Source organism: Eriocheir sinensis, chromosome 26 (genome assembly GCF_024679095.1).
Source record: "Eriocheir sinensis breed Jianghai 21 chromosome 26, ASM2467909v1, whole genome shotgun sequence".
NCBI classification, from domain to species: domain Eukaryota; kingdom Metazoa; phylum Arthropoda; class Malacostraca; order Decapoda; family Varunidae; genus Eriocheir; species Eriocheir sinensis.
In genome coordinates, this window is record NC_066534.1 from 3,839,303 (window position 1) to 3,857,521 (window position 18,219).

The following is an 18,219-nucleotide window of genomic DNA, read 5'->3' on the forward strand; positions in this document are numbered from 1 at the left end:
TTAAAAATTAAGTTTTCAGTGAAAGTCCATCAAATTTGGGAGCGTCATTTGTTAGGATAAGTGGTAACATATGGCAACCTTTCTAAGGAGCGTAGATGAGGAGCTTTGAGCGATTTTTAGTTGTTAGCCTACTTGGACAGGAGAGGAAAAAAATACAGTTTTCTCGGTGTAACTCGGGAACTAAGAGGCGTATGAGGATTTTGAGGATACCATAAGAATCCTCACTAAATTCCGCTTCGAAACATATATTCGGCTAAAAAGTTGGCCTACAAAATTTCGAGCTTGCGAGTGGGCAAGAGTTGGTATTTAGGATTTATTGTCTACAATACTCTATACGGAGACTTGAAACAAAATTGTATTGTTTATATATATATTTTCCTCTATTTTTATTTGCACATGTTCTAGTACAAGTCTTTATGAAGCCATTGATATCAAATTTATTGGGGTACGATATATCTGAGGGTAAAATACGTCCGGGAATGTAGAGTATTGCAGCGGCAAAAAAAGGCCAGTCGGGCCTGAGAAATGCATGATGAGTGGAACAGAAACTTATTGGAAACTTTTGGTGTGCGAGAAGGTTAAATTTATGAGCATTCGCTTAATCCATCCTTCCTCTTCAGTCTGCCTCAAACCCGAAGTCTCTACATCATGTGGTGTTTCTGTTGTGATGTGATGGAGCCCAGTAACTTTTAGGTTGGAGCAAGCCTGTGTTCGCAGCGCTGTGTAGGCTGTGGTTGGCAGCGGCCCCCCTCCACGCACTCGACCCCGTTACAAGCCCCTTTCATTACGCTCATGTTCTTAACTTGATAACCCTGAAGGGTGGTGGGATGCATCTTCAGGAGTCTGAGTATCACTTCCACCATCACCGTAATGAGATTGATCTACAGGATGGCCACCAAAGCCATGTTGCACATTAACAGGGCTCAGCCTTCCTGATAAGACGAGTGGTTGGAGTTGAATGCTGTTGATGTCACTGTCTTCACCACTAACACCACTTTCGAAGTTTGAAAAGTCAGTTTCAGCTCTCTCCCATTGCGCTCACACTGAGAGCTCTTTTGGGAGCAAGAAGAGGCTTATGAGGAGTTGAGGTCACTGGCTGTGGACGCTCGGGCGTGGAATCAAACGCGAAAGATACGAAAAACTCTCCTGCCTCTGTTACCAGGGGTGTGAAGTCAGTGGAGTCGGCTACTTTTGGCCGGAGTCAGAGTCGGTAAAAATACCTCCAACTCCGACTCCTTTGCGTAATCATTTATCCTGTAGTGTAGTTGTGAAGCTTTTTTATTATTTTTTATTATTTATTATTTAGGTGCTGCCTATAGCACCTGTAGGCTTTCTTGAGTGGCCTCTTTGGTGATCCCAGCCCATTACTGCCGTGGTATGCGACGCCTAGGCTAGTTTTGCTGCTTCGTTGGGAATTCCCATAAATTTTTGGAAGAAATCGCCTTTTGTGGGAGCTCTTGAGGGCGGACATTTCAGGCAAGCATTATGGGTTAAGTTATTATGGCGGGAATATTCATTTAACTTTGAATTTTTTGTTTGTAAAAATGTTATATTTTCTTGTATTTCGCCTGATTAAATAATTATGTAGATCACTGAGATAAATTACTAGACCATGTCGGAGAAAACATACCCAATGAGACATGAAACATCCTGTACTGAACGTGTCTGATTCCTGTAGCACTCATACGCATCTCCACCCTCAAGTCTCAACCTGATCGAGGCTGCTCAGCTGTTGACAAGAAACGCTCATATGATATAGACTGCGTCAATGACTGCGACTAATTTATTAATTTACATAGGTAAGATACCATGATTGTTGCAGTTAGCTGATGAAAATGACACACACACACACACACACACACATTGCCGTCGAGACTAAGAAGACAGAACACACACACACACACACATACATACACACGCAGCTATTGAGACGAGTGAATGATGTGAAGGACTGTGAGGCATTGCAGAGGGACCTGAATAAAATATGGGAGTGGAGTGGTACATGGCAGATGGAGTTCAACCTTGAGAAATGTAAAAAAATGGAGTTTGGTTGGAGTGGAAGATGTGAATATGATTATAAGATGGGAAGTGAGATAATATGCAGTGGAGTGGAAGAAAAAGATTTGGGAGTGACTGTCTCAGAGAACATGTCACTGGACAAACACATCAACGGGATAATGGGACAAACTATGAATTTGCTGAAGAACATAAGGACGGCATTTGTGTATTTGGATGAGGAGATGATGAAGAAAATGGTAGTTACGATGATAAGGCCAAGGTTGGAGTATGCATCAGGGGTCTGGTCTCCTCACAAAAAGAAGAAAATAAGAAAGCTGGAAAGAGTGCAGAGAGTGGCAACTAAGATGGTACCGGAACTTAGAGATCAGACTTACGAGGAGGGACTTAATAGCATGGGGCTCACAACCCTGGAGAGAAGAAGAGAAAGAGGAGACCTGATAGCGGTGTACAGGGTGGTGAGTGGAGTGGAGCATTTGGACAGAGAGGACCTGTGTGTGTGGAACGAGAGAGAAACGAGAGGACATGGAGAGAAGTTGAGGGCGACCACATGTAGGCGAGATGTGAAAAAGTTTAGCTTCCCAAACAGAAGCATTGAGCTATGGAATAGGCTGGAGGAGGAGGTGGTTTGTGCAAGAAACATTCATGATTTTAAAGAAAAGTTGGACAAGAGCGGATATGGATACGGGACATCGCGAGCGTAGCTCTTTTCCCGTATGTCACAACTAGGTAAATACAACTAGGTAAATACACACACACACACACACACACACACACACACACTGTCATCGAGACAACTCGTACACACACACACAAAAAAAACTTCTGTCAAGACAGTTTCTACAAACACACACACACACACACACACGTTTGCTGTTTATATAAATGATATGGTGGACGGAGTGACCAGCTATGTGAGTTTGTTTGCAAATGATGCAAAGCTATTGAGATGAGTCAATGATGTGAAAGACTGTGAGGCATTGCAGAGGGACCTGGACAAAATCTGGGAATGGAGTGGTACATGGCAAATGGAATTCAACCTTGGGAAATGTAAAAAAATAGAGTTTGGTAGGAGTGGAAGATGTGAATTTGATTATAAGATGGGAAGTGAGATAATATGCAGAGGAATAAAAGAAAAAGATTTGGGAGTGACTATCTCAGAGAACATGTCACCGGACAAACAGATCAACAGGATAACAGGACAAACTATGAATTTGCTGAGGAACATAAGGACGGCATTTGTGTATATTGACGAGGAGATGATGAAGAAAATAATAGTTACAATGATAAGGCCAAGGTTGGAGTATGCAGCAGTGGTCTGGTCTCCTCACGAGAAGAAGAATATAAGAAAGCTGGAAAGAGTACAGAGCATGGCAACTAAGATGGTACCGGAACTTAGGTATCGGACTTACGAGGAGAGACTCAATAGCATGGGGCTCACAACCCTGGAGAGAAGAAGAGAGAGAGGAGACTTGAAAGCGGTGTACAGGGTGGCGAGTGGGGTGGAGAATCTGGACAGAGAGGACCTGTGTGTGTGGAGTGAGAGAGAAACAAGAAGACATGGAAAGAAGTTGAGGGCGACCACGTGTAGGCGAGATGTGAAAAAGTTTAGCTTCCCAAACAGAAGCATTAAGCTGTGGAATGTGTAATGTGGGAGAAACTGAGAAATCGGTAACCTGTAATAACTGATGTGTTGCTTGTGAATCAGGTGGTTACGAACCGCAAGACAGACAGACGAACCAGATGTGGAGCTGGTGGCGTGACTACGCCTCGGCCAAAGGGCCAAATGATCACTAGTTAGTTTTTTCATGGAGGATTGACGAGCAGAATTTTTCACCTGTATTGAGTGAGAGAACCAGTTGCTTTGAAACTCTTGCTGAACTGGCGGAACAGGCCAATTGGATGTTAACTAAACCACCGATAAATGCGTTCACTAACCTCTGGCTAGCCGCGGGCAGTGGGAGGGAAGGTGATAAGCTGACTGTGTGAGGTTGTCTCCCTCACACACCGTCTGGACCTCACCCCCACAGGTACGTTTAACCCAGCTCCTAGGGACCAAGCTTGTTAGTGTGCTATCATGATACAATGTTAATGTTACTTAAAGAGTGAATTGTCAAACACACCATCTGGACCTCACTTCCACAGGTTCCTTAGCATACTGACTGAGCTGGTACCTCACTTGTGTGTCATTATATAGAGTATGTGAACATTTCTTTTGTGTGGGCTTATGATCACCCACTTGGTATCCTAACCCCACACGAATACCTTGCCCAATGATTATCTTTGTGAACACATATCGATCGGTGGTTGAAGGGATACATTTTATTGTATAATTCTGCACCATAGAAACTTGACTAGGGTAGTTTTGTTAGCGATGGCCAGGACTCTATATCTCCATATATTTTATGAAATTAACTGTGATTGGGTGGGCCCTTCTGGTGATTGGAATGATGAGTTGAAATCAGTATTGTAGAGTAACTCGGTAAAAGCTCGCTACCATTACCAACAGAATGAGCTGTCAATAGTATTGTTAATTAATATCAGTGTGCTCGCTACCATTACCAACAGTGATGAATTGTAAATAATATTGTTACTTAATTTCAATAAGCTCGCTATCATTATATATCAACCTAATGTGAATAAACCTCATATTTTAACATTTGTGTTGCGTCACCCTAACAACTAAGAAGCACACTTCTAGTAAAATATTAAAAACGGAGTTGAAGGCAACACAAATGGACTGGGGGAGGAGGTGGTTTGTGCAAGAAGCATTCATGATTTTAAGGAAAAGTTGGATAAGAGCGGATATGGAGACGGGACAGCGCGAGCGTAGCTCTTTTCCTGTATGTCACAGCTGGGTAAATACACACACACACACACACACACACACACACATACACACACAGAAGGGGAATGAGAATGGTGTGGGAAGGGAGGGGCAGAAAGGAGAGTCAAATCAGGGCTTTGGTCAGGATATGACCTGACTCAGGTCAAGACATGACCTGACTCTCCCTTCTGCCCCTCCCTCCCCCCACCCTTCTCATTTCCCTTTTTATGTGTGTTTGTGTGTGTGTGTGTGTGGGTGTCATGACCTGACTCTCCCTTCTGCCCCTCCCCCCCACACACCCTTCTAATTTCCCCTTATGTGTGTGACGCACACCCAGAAAAGTTGTCGGTTGCCCAAGCTGCTGCCAACGCGGTGGGAAGAAAAAGGCCCAGTGTGACACCAGCTTACGGACAACTGACAACTCGCTCCCAGATGGGCATACGGGCGTTGCCAGTAGCCACAATGGTTAGAAAAAAATGTCCAGTGTGACACTGCCTTAAGGCAGTGAGGCCGCTGATTGGGTGAGCACCGGCGATGACATCATCGGACTCTCAACGAATCACAAGCGTGTTTTCAGAGCTCAGCCGATCATAAGGCTTCATCTGTGGCTTTAAAACAACCTGTTCTCTCTTCCTGTTTTCTTCCTTTTTCATAGGTACGTATTTTGAGATAACAAGGGAGTAAAGGAGGGAAAAAAGTGAGCTCCGGGGAGCAGCATGAGCCAATTATAATGGGGCCACTATAAACAGTTGCCTGCGCCATGACGGGCCCAGGGCCAACCATCAGGCCCAGATGGATAGTTTACTGGTGCCATAGCCCACATGTAAAAAAAAAAAAAAAAAAAAAAAAAAAAAAAAAAAACCACGGGTTGAAACAAATAAGCGCTTTTCAGTGTTTTCAATACCTTGAGTATAGCGTTTATCTTCGGAACGAAGCGAGCGCGAAACTCGAGAAGGTACTGTACACTTTATTTTTAAAACCTATTAAAAAAACAGTTCAAGGTAAAGTAAATATCATACTTATTAATGTTGCTGATTACATTTCCTTTCTAATGGTGTATCACATATTGTATTTAAACTAATAGTACTGCAGAAAAATGAACATAAACTCTAGTTTTTGGCACTAGTAGGCCTGGTAGACAATGATAGACCTAATCTATGGCCAGCTAAACTCCACCCACAGCAGGGCAGTGTCCCCCATGATCATCGCTCTCTACCATCACCCGTCACCCAACACTTGGTGACCCTTAAGATATATTTATATTTTTTTTAAGTACTTCTGATGACAACCAAAGCCATCACTGGTATGTTGAAGCCTCAGAAGCCGATGGTGGCCAAAGCAATCGGAACGTAAAAGGGTTAAGAGAAAATTTAAATTCAGGTGTTAATAGGACTCATCTGTTTATATTGCATTAATTTCATCTATTTAATGTGTTTATCATTTTAATTTCCAGGTTGCTGTAAGTGGTGTTGTGTGTTGTTGGTGGTGACCTTCCTTGTTGTAGCAGGCAGCATGGGGCTCTTCACTGCCTTCTTCCCCTACCCAAGTCATGCTTCTTGTCATGTTGATTGGTAAGTTTGAGGACAATCCGGTCCATTCAAGATGTGCATGCTAAACTCTTATATTAAAATTCAGTTTCCAAGGAGTTATGTAATTTTTTTTTAAATGTAGTAAGTAAAACACTGAATAGAAAAAAATAGTTTATATGTTGTCACTTTTGAAAAAAATTCTTTACTGTTAGGGATTATTATTATTTCTTTACTGTTAGGGATTATTATCATTTAAATTAGTAAGTTTCCCTCCTTCCTGATGATTAATGATGATTTAAAGGATAAGTTAATTATCTTTGAATAGTGATGTGTGGCAATGTAAAGAAGCATTTTGTTGATTTTTTACATGATGAGTGTGCACCTGTCCCCCTGTATTCAGGGGTTCACTACTCCAGGATTCAAACAATCAGAGATTTCCCTCTGCAATGCACAAAGTGGCTTCTAAGGAATTTTCGTAGCACCGTTCCAAACTTTCACAGTCTACCTGCGGACAACTTGGCTATTCCTAATGAAAGGATGATGTATACATGCAAAAAGCAGCATAAAATATCGTAAGTATTCATCAGCTGTACATACTATAATCTGTACTGTAATCTTCGTAGACTTCTTGCAAGTACAGAGTCATTAAATTTCCCTCAACTGTCGGGTACTCACTGGCTTCACCCTGGGGTTTAGCAGCCACAGTTTCCCTATTCTCGAGGCACCGGAACTACATTCGACCACCAACGTGAAGCTAACCCGACGTATCGTCAAAAGTGGAGGGTGAACAGGAGTCAGTCACATCCAGGAGAGCATGCAAGCTGCCGAGGCTCGCCCCCCGTTCCTGTTGCGAGCATAGTATCCACCGTTCCTGTTTTCTTCTTTGCAGCACCATCCCTTTTGAGCATCTTTCTGGGGGACATTGTTAAAGCACAAAGAACTCACACTGTAGTGCTGAAAACATGACACAAGTGCACGGATGCTATTTCTATGAGTTTACAACGTGGACTGAGACTAGAGCTGTCATCTGGCAGTCAAGAATTACCCTAGACCGAGCAAGAATTAACCCCAAGTCTTGCAAAATTCTTTCAGTTCTTGTTCTGGTGTGTCAGATTTTAAAGAATTCCCCCAAATTCTTGGCAAGAGGCAGGGGTCCTGCGCAAGCCGCGGCAGGGCTGGGTATGCCACTGTTTTACTGGGCGCACCTCCATAGGCTTATGGCGATGACCATTTCATGAGCTTCCTATGGGTAACCCTGCCAGGTGAGGGTGGACATAGAGTTCATGAGGTTACTGTTGTGTCACTGTTGCACCACAGACCATTTCAAAGCATCAATCTATGATAAGTAAGAACTTTCCAGTATGAAAACATCATTGTCAGTGTTAGAAACAAGAAATTGAAATGATGGCATTTGTCAATATTTTGTAGAGAAAAAGGACGTTTTAAGAAACTTCATCGCATGCAATGACGCTAAGTAGCTACTGAAATACTCCTAATGAACTGTAGATCCCGTAACTGTGACTGAATTAACGCATGTTGTCCTTGATGAGTGACAAAGTGAGAAATAGTGTTGTTTCATCCAATCATATGAACAAGGTAGAGCGCTCTGGCAGATTACGGAGGGAGGTGAAAAACAGTCTCAAGAATGGGGGGTCGTTCAAGAAGGCCATGTATCGCCAGATGACGCCTTAGGGTTGCAAACTTGCCACCCGTTCCTTAAAATATGGAACGCCATTTGTTCCGTATTTGCCTGTCTGAATGGTTAACCCTTAAAGCGCGGGCTTGTTTTGCCGTGCCTGTCCTCCCATGCGGGCATATTGAGGCAAAAACATACCTCACTTCAACCTTTTATATCTTCACTTCTACTTACCTCATGTGACTGAATGAAGTATCGTTGTAAAGTACATACCCTTAACTGTCCTTTGACGTTAATTTGAAGACTACATAACCATTGCTAGAGTGAGTACAGAATATTGCAGTAAGATCACTGAAAACATTATTATAGACAGTTTTCTACCCTTAGTGGACTTTCCTTGTATTACTCTTTATTTTCTTGTTCTCCTTTTTAGGATATTTGGCAAGGAATGCTACATTGTGAAGGACCGTCTTATCCAGCAAATGAAACTTTGGAGCAGTGATCAATGTTCTGCAAAGCAGCATTGTAATTATAAGGTATCAAGTTTTCTTATATTACCTCAGTGGCTTAATATGCATGTCCTGAGAAAATGTCCATTTTAAGTTTCCTGTGAATAATCTTTGATTGACCAAGGAAGCCAACTATAGCATACTCTTATTTACAGTACGTGGAGGGAAACACTATTCAAGGTAATCACACCACGCCTGTTATGTCATATGTGGACAAGCTGAACTTCACTCTTACTGATGCCAGTGATGGAACCTGCTTAGTCAAGGTATTATTTTACTTTTTAATAAGTGTAATATAATAGCTAAGTATGGTTGCCCACTTAGTCTTTGGGAAGATAATTGCCAAGAAATAAAATTTCATATATGAGTGCAGCGGCTTTTGAGGCCATCAAAGCCCAGTCTTGAAATGAAATTTGATGGGGAGGTTGGGCTGAATACTTTGAACATAACACAGGAGAGGGATGGATGGGTAGACTGCATGTATTTGGACTTGAAGAAGGCTTTCGACAAAGTTCCACATACAAGACTTATGGAAGCTGGAAAATAGAGGAGGATTGAAAGGGAAAATGAAAAACTGGATGGAAAGTTACTTAAAGGGAAGATAAATGAGAACAGTGGTAAGGAACATGAAATCGGAATGGATCGGTACTAGCACCAAAACTTTTCCAAGTATATAAATGATATGCCGGAGAAAGTAAATAGTTACATGAGCTTGTTTACAGACGATGCGAAATTGCTGAGACACATTAGAAATAGTAAAAACTGAAATTCTGCAAAAGGACCTAAATAAGATTTGGGATTGGAGTAAGAAATGGGAGATGGAGTTTATGTGAAGAAATGTCATGTATTGGAAATGGGAAAAAGTGAAGGGAGACCAAAATGGAATGGGAGATGGAGAAATGTTAACCCTCTCGTGCACCAATGGTGTGTAAAAAAATTTAGGGCCAAAGTGCACCGGGACGCCATTGGCGTCAATTTGAACAAAAATGTTACTTTTAAATAGTTATATTCACTCCAATCGCGTCATTTTTTGTTTGAGGGTAAGTTTCCTCACCCTCTCCGAAATGAACTAACTGGCAACACTCTGCGTGCACAGATTTGAGCGCGGTTAAGAAAATAAAGACAGTTTCTGGTCACTCTCATCAGTCAATCTGCACGTCTCGCTGCTGTGGGCCTTCAACTTTTTGTGGGCTTCCACGCGCCCATGCGGCCCACAGCATAACAGTGATAATTGTGTTATATAGTGCAATACAGTGATTTGATTGAGTGTAATTTGTATTCTACTCTCTTTACAGGCAGTAGCGTATTATATTTTGTGAATTACATAAGGACATCAGTACGTAATGGCACGGAGGCCCCTGAAACCTGAGGGATATTACCCACTCTTGTACTCGGACAGTGAAAGTAGTGGTGAGAGTGGAACAGAAAGCATTCCCCACTTTGCGAGAGAAAGTGATGAGAGCGAAAAAGACTTAGATTCAGAAGGAAATGAAGGCACAGAATGGCAAGGATTATATACTTTAAGGATAGCTCACTGAAACGTCATCAATGACGTCATGACTGCAGTATATCATCTGGTTCACTCTCACTCTACTCTCATGGTATAAAATGTACTAGAAAACCCTTATTTATTCTTATTTATGGTCAGATTTTGCACTTTTTTGATTGCTAAGGATATGTAATTAATTAGGCAGCTGTTGTGTTGGCTAATAGTATACAATAATATAAATAATGTGAGAAACATGGTAAACAAGCTGCAGAAATATTGCTCTGTTTACCATCAATGCTTACTTTTACCGCCAGTACAGACAGGACGGTAAGAAGGGCAATAAGAGACCCCTGGTGATGATGCGAGTCTATATTTTCTCGATCAAACCTGTCGAGCAAAGTTGAACACATCAGAATACGTATCTTTCCGTTTCCGCTATTCTTGATCATATATGGGCATGCAATTACTGGACTAAGGTGTATACATTATGGATCTGGCATGGAGAGAACACACTGTCGTCCTACTCACACGTTCAGGGTCTGTTTGAAGCTTCTCGTCACTTTACGTTACTGTAGGGAGGGCGGAGATACCATCACACACGTCCAGCCAGGACACCGTTCCTTAACTATCTGCCCCTCGACTATCCTCCCTGTAGCGCCTCCGCTGTAGGTCATGTAGATCATGACCCCAACCATACCAGGGCACTTCTTGTATTCCTTGTCCTATCGGGAGGCCCTGCTGACTGGTCATAACACTTCGGAGAGATTTATTACCCGTGTGAGTCGCCTCCCTTACTCCTTCTCCTTTTCTCTATCTTCCATTTCCTTCCTTTCTTTCTTAACCTTCACTTACGTATGGGCTTGCTAGCGGGCTGTAAACTCCCCTTTGGGCGGCACGCCCAACCAAACCAAATCAGAAACCAGCAAAGACAAAAAGGCGCGCCAGTAAAGTGCAGTAACAGGACAGTGTGCTCGCACCATGGGCCGGAACAGAAAACCTAGAAACTACGAACAAAACACAAGCGGAAGACACCAAGAGAACTAGTTCCTATCCAGACCTTCTAGGAAACAGAGTTTAGTTACTGGCCTCACTAGCACATTCCGTGCTGTTCTTACTTTAACCTGCCGAACAATGCCGTCAGTCCCAGGCTTCACGTGCACTATTCTGCCCAGTTTCCACTGATTTCGAGGGACCCCTTCACTGGCCACAATGACCAGGTCCCCTCTCTTGAAGTTCCTGCGCTCCTTAATAGGACCCGACCTCAGGCGTAGGCGCGGTAAGTATTCCTTTAACCAACGCTTCCAAAACTGATCCGCGAGGTACTGTACATGTTTCCACCTCTTGCGGAACTGCTCTTCAGTCGATCGCCTCCCAGCGGTGGGCTGCAGTGCGTCCCAGCGCGCAGGATGTGGTTTGGGGTCAGCGCTTCCAGATCACAAGGATCCTCCGATGCTGGTGTGAGGGGGCGGCTGTTGATCACGGCCTCAGCTTCACAGAAGAAGGTATGGAGTCGTTCATCATCTAGGACTTGCGAACCCACGATGGCAGGAAGGACCTTACGAACAGTTCTGATTTGCCGCTCCCATATTCCTCCCATATGAGACGCCTGAGGGGGATGGAAGGTCCACTCAATATGCCTCGTAAGGAGTGTGGCGCGCACATGATCATCTTCACTCCAAGTCTGTGCAACGGCTCTAAGTTCCCTTTCAGCGGCGGTCATGTTTGTCCCATTGTCAGATCGAAGACGCGTTGGTACTCCCCGTCGCGCCGAGTCCCTGGTCAAGGCGTTAAGGAAAGCATCTGCGTCCATTGACATCAAGACTTCTAAGTGAACTGCCCTTGTTGCCATACAAGTGAAGATACATCCCCAGCGCTTCAATGGCGCGCGGCCTCGGCCTTGTTTAAGTAAGAACGGTCCAAAACAGTCTACACCCGTGGAGGAGAATGGAGCCGCTCCTGGTGTTACTCGCTCCTCTGGCAAGGGAGCTTGCCTCTGGTGAGGGGTCTTCCAGTTGTTCCGTCGACACACGAAGCAGCGCCGCAATATTGTATCAACCTTTCGTCTGATCTGTGGCACCCAGTAGTTTTGCCGCACTAATGCCACGGTGTGTTCCCGTCCCGAATGGCCAGCCACCGTTTGATGTACCTCTAGTATGATGAGTTCCGTCACTGGATGCTCTCGAGGTAACAGGATGGGATCGTCCTGAGTCTTGAGGTGACCACTGGATAGGCGGCCCCCTACTCTCAGCAGGCCTTCTTTATCAAGCCAGGGTTCTAGAGTGTATATCGTGCTCTTTCGTGTAATGGGCGCACCGTGTTGCAGGGTTTTCTTTGTAACCATTCAATGAACTTCTTAATCCATGCAACGCCCTTTTGCAGGCGATACCAAGAAGAATAGTGTGTCCACAACAATCCCAGATCTTTACCTTCTGTTGGAACGTCCGACCTGTGAGTGCCCGTGGCAGTTGAGCAGCTTATGACTTCCGGGTCAGACACCAGGTCGGCAGGTAACAGAGGCCGGTCAGGCCATTGGCTTTCTTCCAACCACAGAAACGGTGGCCCCGTTAACCATCTGCTCTGTTGAGTCATCTCTGATGCCGACAGACCTCTTGTGGCATCATCAGCCGGGTTCAGCGCCGTCGGCACATGTTGCCATTGACTCGGATCAGATGTATTCCTGATGATTGACACCCTATTGGCCACAAATGTGCGAAAGCGTCTCTCTGTATTTGCTATGTACTGGAGCACTAACATGCTGTCAGTCCAAAAGATCGATTTCTGAACCCGTGTATCAAGCTCCCTTTGTAGGTACTGGTCCATCTTAACGGCCAGAACTGCTGCACACAACTCCAACCTTGGTATGGTTTGTTGCTTCAAAGGGGCTAGCTTAGCCTTGCCACACACAAATGCACAATGGACACCGTTAGAGCCGGCAAATCGCAAATAGGAAACGATTCCATATGCCTTCTGGGACGCGTCACAAAAATGGTGAAGCTGTGCAGGATTTGTGGTTTCCGACATATCTCGCGTGTAGCAGCGAGAAATGCTCAGATGAGCGAGTTCCTTCAGTCCGCTCTTCCATAGGTCCCATTCTCTCCTATTCCCTTCTGTCAGAGGCTCATCCCAATCCTTTTGTCTTCTGCACTCATCTTGGAATATCATCTTTGCTCGAATAGTATAGGGGCTCACAATTCCCAGCGGATCGTAAACCGAGCTGACTACGCTTAGTAACCCACGCTTCGTTGCGAGTTTGCTTCCTGGGTTGGCGCTAATAGCCAGTTGGTCAGCTTGTAGGTCCCATCGAACTCCTAAGGCCCTCTCTGTCGGCAGTGTCTTGTGACTGAAGTCGATCTCCTTCACTTCTGCATGCCTTTCTTGTACTGGTATTGAGGCGAGCACTTCCTTGTCATTGCTCATCCATTTGGTGAGTCTGAATCCTTTCGCTGCGAGCACCACTCGCAGATGCCGTGACAGAGTGGAAGCTTCGTGGGCAGTATTCACAGACAGTAACAGATCATCCACATAGAAATTCTCCTTTGCATGCTTGTGTACCTCCGGATATTCTCGCTGCTTATCCATCAAGGCTCTTTGCAAGGCGTAAGCTGCGCATGAAGGGCTCCACACGCCACCAAAAGGGTGAACTGTCATCCTGTATACGCATGGCCTCCGAGATAAGTCTCCTTCAGTCCACCAGAGAAACCGCAACGCGTCCCGGTGTTGAGGTGTAACCTTGATCTGGTGGAACATCGCCTCAATATCCGCCATTATTGCCACTTGGCCTTGTCGAAAGTAAGATGCCGAGCAGTTTGTTGGTTAAATCAGGGCCTTGCAGTACTTCGCTGTTGAGGGATGTGGAATCATATATTGCAGCACAGTCGAAGACTATGCGTACCTTCTCTGGCTTGTTGGGGTTGAACACCGGGTGGTGTGGCAAGTACCAGGTGTAATCCGGGTTGACGGTAATTTCTCCTGCTGGAACTAGCTCCGCGTAACCTTTATCAAGTAGCTGCTGAACCTCGGCCTTGTATCTATCATGGAGGTGCGGCTGCTTGAGAAGGCGTCGCCGTAGGGCCAATCGTTCTTCTGCCATGACCCGGTTATCAGGGAACTTGGGTCGTTCATTTCGGAATGGAATAGGCAGTTGATAGTGGCTGTCAACCACCCTGATCGAAGAACTCCATAACTTTAATACTCTTTTGTCATCCACTGAAAGAGCCTTCTCTTCATTGTGCTTTGTCCCTTCTGTTTCTGTCTCTAGCTCCCAGAAGCGTCGCACTTGCACCTCCAACGGGCTGTCCCTCCTCTGCGGTACCCGTAGGCCTACATTGCATCCCGATGTCGCGCTTAAGCGTGGGTATCCCAGAGGCCCATTCACTGTCCAGCCCAGTTGTGTGCGAACCGCAAAGGGAGCACCATCACTTCCTCTCCGAGCCTCTAGCGGTTCCAGTGCTTGAGGATTGTCCAATCAATCAAGAGCTCAGTAGTAATTCCAGTATCTGTATCTGGAGGTAGCTTTATCCTCTGCAAGTGTTCCCATGGCTCTATGTCCTTCCTTGAGGTCACTGCATCCTTCAAGGCCGTTGGGAAGTCCGGTCTTACCAGTACCCTGTGTAACGCCAGGGCACGGCTCCATTTTCGCATTCCCACACCCTTGACCTCAAGGTCCACCTCCTTAGTAGGGCCACTCTCCTCCCCGCAAAGAGTATCCAGTGTTATGTCAATCGGCCTGCCCTCTGCACCCACCAGCATCTGAAGACGTTCAGTGCAAAATGACCTGTTACTGCCGGAGTCTAAGAGTGCTCTTGTGCGGTGCCCCCCTGTGGAATCCTTCTTCGCTTTTACCAACACCTCCACTACGGGCAGGGCGATTTTGTCCACTGGCAGTCATGCGTCCTCTTGTCTTGCATATCCTGCCTTGTGTTTTACCTCCGGGGTGTATAACGTCACAATCCTCTCGGGTTCTCCATCCTTTCGCTTCTCCGGCCTATGCAACCATCTTGAGTGCTTCTGCGTACATCCTTGTAGGCCACATACTTGCTTGGGCACCTTACATTCACTGGCAGTGTGGCCAAGGCCCAACCAAATATAACAGGCTTGGGCTTTCTTCGGTGCTTCCCAGCGCTCTGCCACGCTCATAAAGCGAAAGTCCCAGCATGCAAATAATGGATGGTTCCTGTTGCAGAGAACACACGGAGTTGGGTTTTGCCACTTGTCATTTTGGTTTCTCCCGGGTGGCCATCCTGCTGTTGATGCAAAGCCCATGGCCCTCCTTTTCACCGTGGCATCCTTGCTGTCCTCCTCGGCCTTTCGCTGCGGTACTTCCTAGCCACCGCCTTCGGCCTTATTGTCAGCGTTTTGTGTCCCTTTCTTCTCGCCATCTCCTGTGTCTTGCTGAAAACCTGCTGCAGTTTTCGACTGTATATCATCAATAGGCCACGAAACCACTTGATTCCGGGTCTCGAATCCCTTTTAGTTTTATATTTGAGTAATTGGTCCTCATAACGCTCCCGTAGCTTACCAGTAAGTCGATTCGCCAAGTTCGAAAGGATACCAAAGTTGTCCAGATCAGCCTGCCTGCCAGCCAGTTGCAGGGCAATGAATGTATTCCACAATTTATTGATAAACTGATCGAGTCCCCTTTTATCGGTGTCTTGTATCTGTGGCCCGTGCTGAAGCTCGTGGATGGCTTCATCCATATGATCCTGCGTGCTTCCTAATCTCTCCTGGAGCATTTCCATGGCCTCTTTATAGCCTTCCTCGGGATCTAATTGAGTGTACATGACCAAGGCGTCCTTCATTTCTTCGCCTGTGCATGCCGCTATGAGCATTTCTAACTTCGCTTTTGGACGAACAGGGTGGCCTTCAAGTAACCAGTGAAACGCCGCATGAATAGGGCGAATTCTTCCCTGGACTCGCCCGAGAACGTGGGCATGGCCGGCTTGGGCCTCTCAATAGTGGCAATGATTCGCTCCATGCCCTTCTCCCACTTATTGGCGAAATCGTCAGCCGACAGTGGTTCCTTGGGCTCTGTAGCTGAAGGGAATCTTTCTTCCGAATCAGGCTGTTGTTTCCTTACACTCCTGACACTCAGAGTGTGCGAGGAATTACTGCCCGAGGCCGGCTGGCTTATGATTTGTCCTTGACCTTTATTCCTTTCGAGAGCGTCACTCGTGCTTACTGTTGAACCATCGTCAGAATGCGATGCCTTGACACAAAGCTGTCGCTCCTGGTTCAGCGGCTCCACGGGGCGCTCTTGTGTTATGTCCATGTCTCTCTCTCCTCGTTGTCCCCTTCTCTCGGAACCTTCTTGTGTCTTCACTTGGAGCATGGCTTGTGCTATTCCCCTTTCGATCTGCTCCGTGAGATGCAGCTTGGCGCTCCTCTAGACCACAGATAGCTTCAGAAAGCCTCGAAAATTGAAGTTCCTTCCCTCCAGTCTGGTTGTTCAACTCATCAAAGTCGTCATCGTATTTGTCCAGCTCACTTTCATCATCGCTCTGCACCTGCTCTTGAAGTTGTAGAGCCAAGGCGCCATCACCATTGTTAGTTTCTACCTTCTCTGGCGAGCTCTTCGAGGGTTCTTCTCCGTGTGTCTGCATTGTTTCCTGGGAGTCTTCTTCGGGATTCTCCATTTTCCTTTCCCTTTCTGTGACCTCCCTTTCAGTCCTTTGGTTCTTTCTGTCGTCTCGGGTAAGTCTTCTCCGGGCTCTGTTGCCCTTTCTGTACCCTGTATCAGTTGCCCTTTCTTGCCCTTTCTATACAATATTTTCTGGGCTCTCCGGGCTCGGGAAAGGTCTCTCCGGGCCCTGTTGCCCTTTCTGTACCTTCCCGTTTATCGGTTGCGCTACTATTTTACCTTTCTGGGCCTTCCTGACCCCGGGAAGGCTTCTCCGGGCCCTTTCCCTTTCTGTTCCTTCCCTTGTATCTCTCTCGCAACCCTGCTCCTTTCTCTGGGCTTTCTATCTCAGGAAGGCTTCTCTGGGCCCCTTTGCCCTTTCCGTTCCTTCCCTTGTATCGTCTGTGCACTCTGTTCAATGTCCAAATTCAACCCAAATTCCCGAACGCCAGCCATAAACCTCTGTTTCATAAAAGGCCTTCACAATTCCTATGGGTTTCTCGTCCTATGTGTTATGACCACTTTGGCGGGCGGTCACCTGTATTACCCGTGACTAGCGCTAAAGTCGTCAGTCTGGCACGATTTCCTGCGTGTCAGCTAACCCACCTACAACACAAGCTATGGCAGATTATACACTAGGCGCTCTCCGTGCACCGCTGGTATTGTTTCACAGTTTCACAGTTCAAAGTCCTCACTCTGATAAGTTTCTCTGACCAGCACTACAGTCTGCAGCATGGCACGACTTCCTGCGTGTCAGCTAACCCCACAACCTCACATACAACACATGCTATAACCGATTATGCACTAAGCACTCTCACGTGCACCGCCGGTATCGTTTCACAGTTTCACAGTGCGCTGAGGTCAGTATGTCGTTGCTAAAGGCGCCGCCAGGGCAAACAACGCCTTCCGTGTCACTGTGTTATAACACGGCACAAAAGAACAGTCATACCTTGGGTGAGTAGCTAACTTGGTCAAAACAGCAAGTGCCGATCCCGTAGAGTTTCGTCAATGGTCTTGTCGTCCTCGCGAACGTCGAAGCTGCCTCGCGGCGCGCCGTCTCGCCGCTCAACGTCAAGCCACCGCAGCCGCTGAGAGCCTCGGCCGCTCGTCCTCGCCTCGACCAGCGCCGTCCACGTCCACGGCTCCGCCCGCCGTTGGCCTCGTCGTCTCGTCGTATGGCGTGCTGCAACGTGTTTGATTTTACCGCCAGTACAGACAGGACGGTAAGAAGGGCAATAAGAGACCCCTGGTGATGATGCGAGTCTATATTTTCTCGATCAAACCTGTCGAGCAAAGTTGAACACATCAGAATACGTATCTTTCCGTTTCCGCTATTCTTGATCATATATGGGCATGCAATTACTGGACTAAGGTGTATACATTATGGATCTGGCATGGAGAGAACACACTGTCGTCCTACTCACACGTTCAGGGTCTGTTTGAAGCTTCTCGTCACTTTACGTTACTGTAGGGAGGGCGGAGATACCATCACACACGTCCAGCCAGGACGCCTGCCTTCATAACTATCTGCCCCTCGACTATCCTCCCTGTAGCGCCTCCGCTGTAGGTCATGTAGATCATGACCCCAACCATACCA

The 18,219-nt window shown here is 46.1% G+C and overlaps 1 protein-coding gene across 1 annotated transcript in view; it reads left to right on the plus strand.

Moving 5' to 3' along the window:
* The window catches only part of LOC127003711 (uncharacterized), a 53,018-nt gene that overhangs the window by 4,865 nt on the left and 29,934 nt on the right, over positions 1-18,219 (plus strand). The window contains exons 2-4 of the mRNA XM_050870647.1: positions 6,297-6,414; positions 8,442-8,544; positions 8,673-8,783. Of these exons, the coding sequence (XP_050726604.1) occupies positions 6,297-6,414; positions 8,442-8,544; positions 8,673-8,783 (332 nt within the window). The remainder of the gene's footprint in view (positions 1-6,296; positions 6,415-8,441; positions 8,545-8,672; positions 8,784-18,219) is intronic.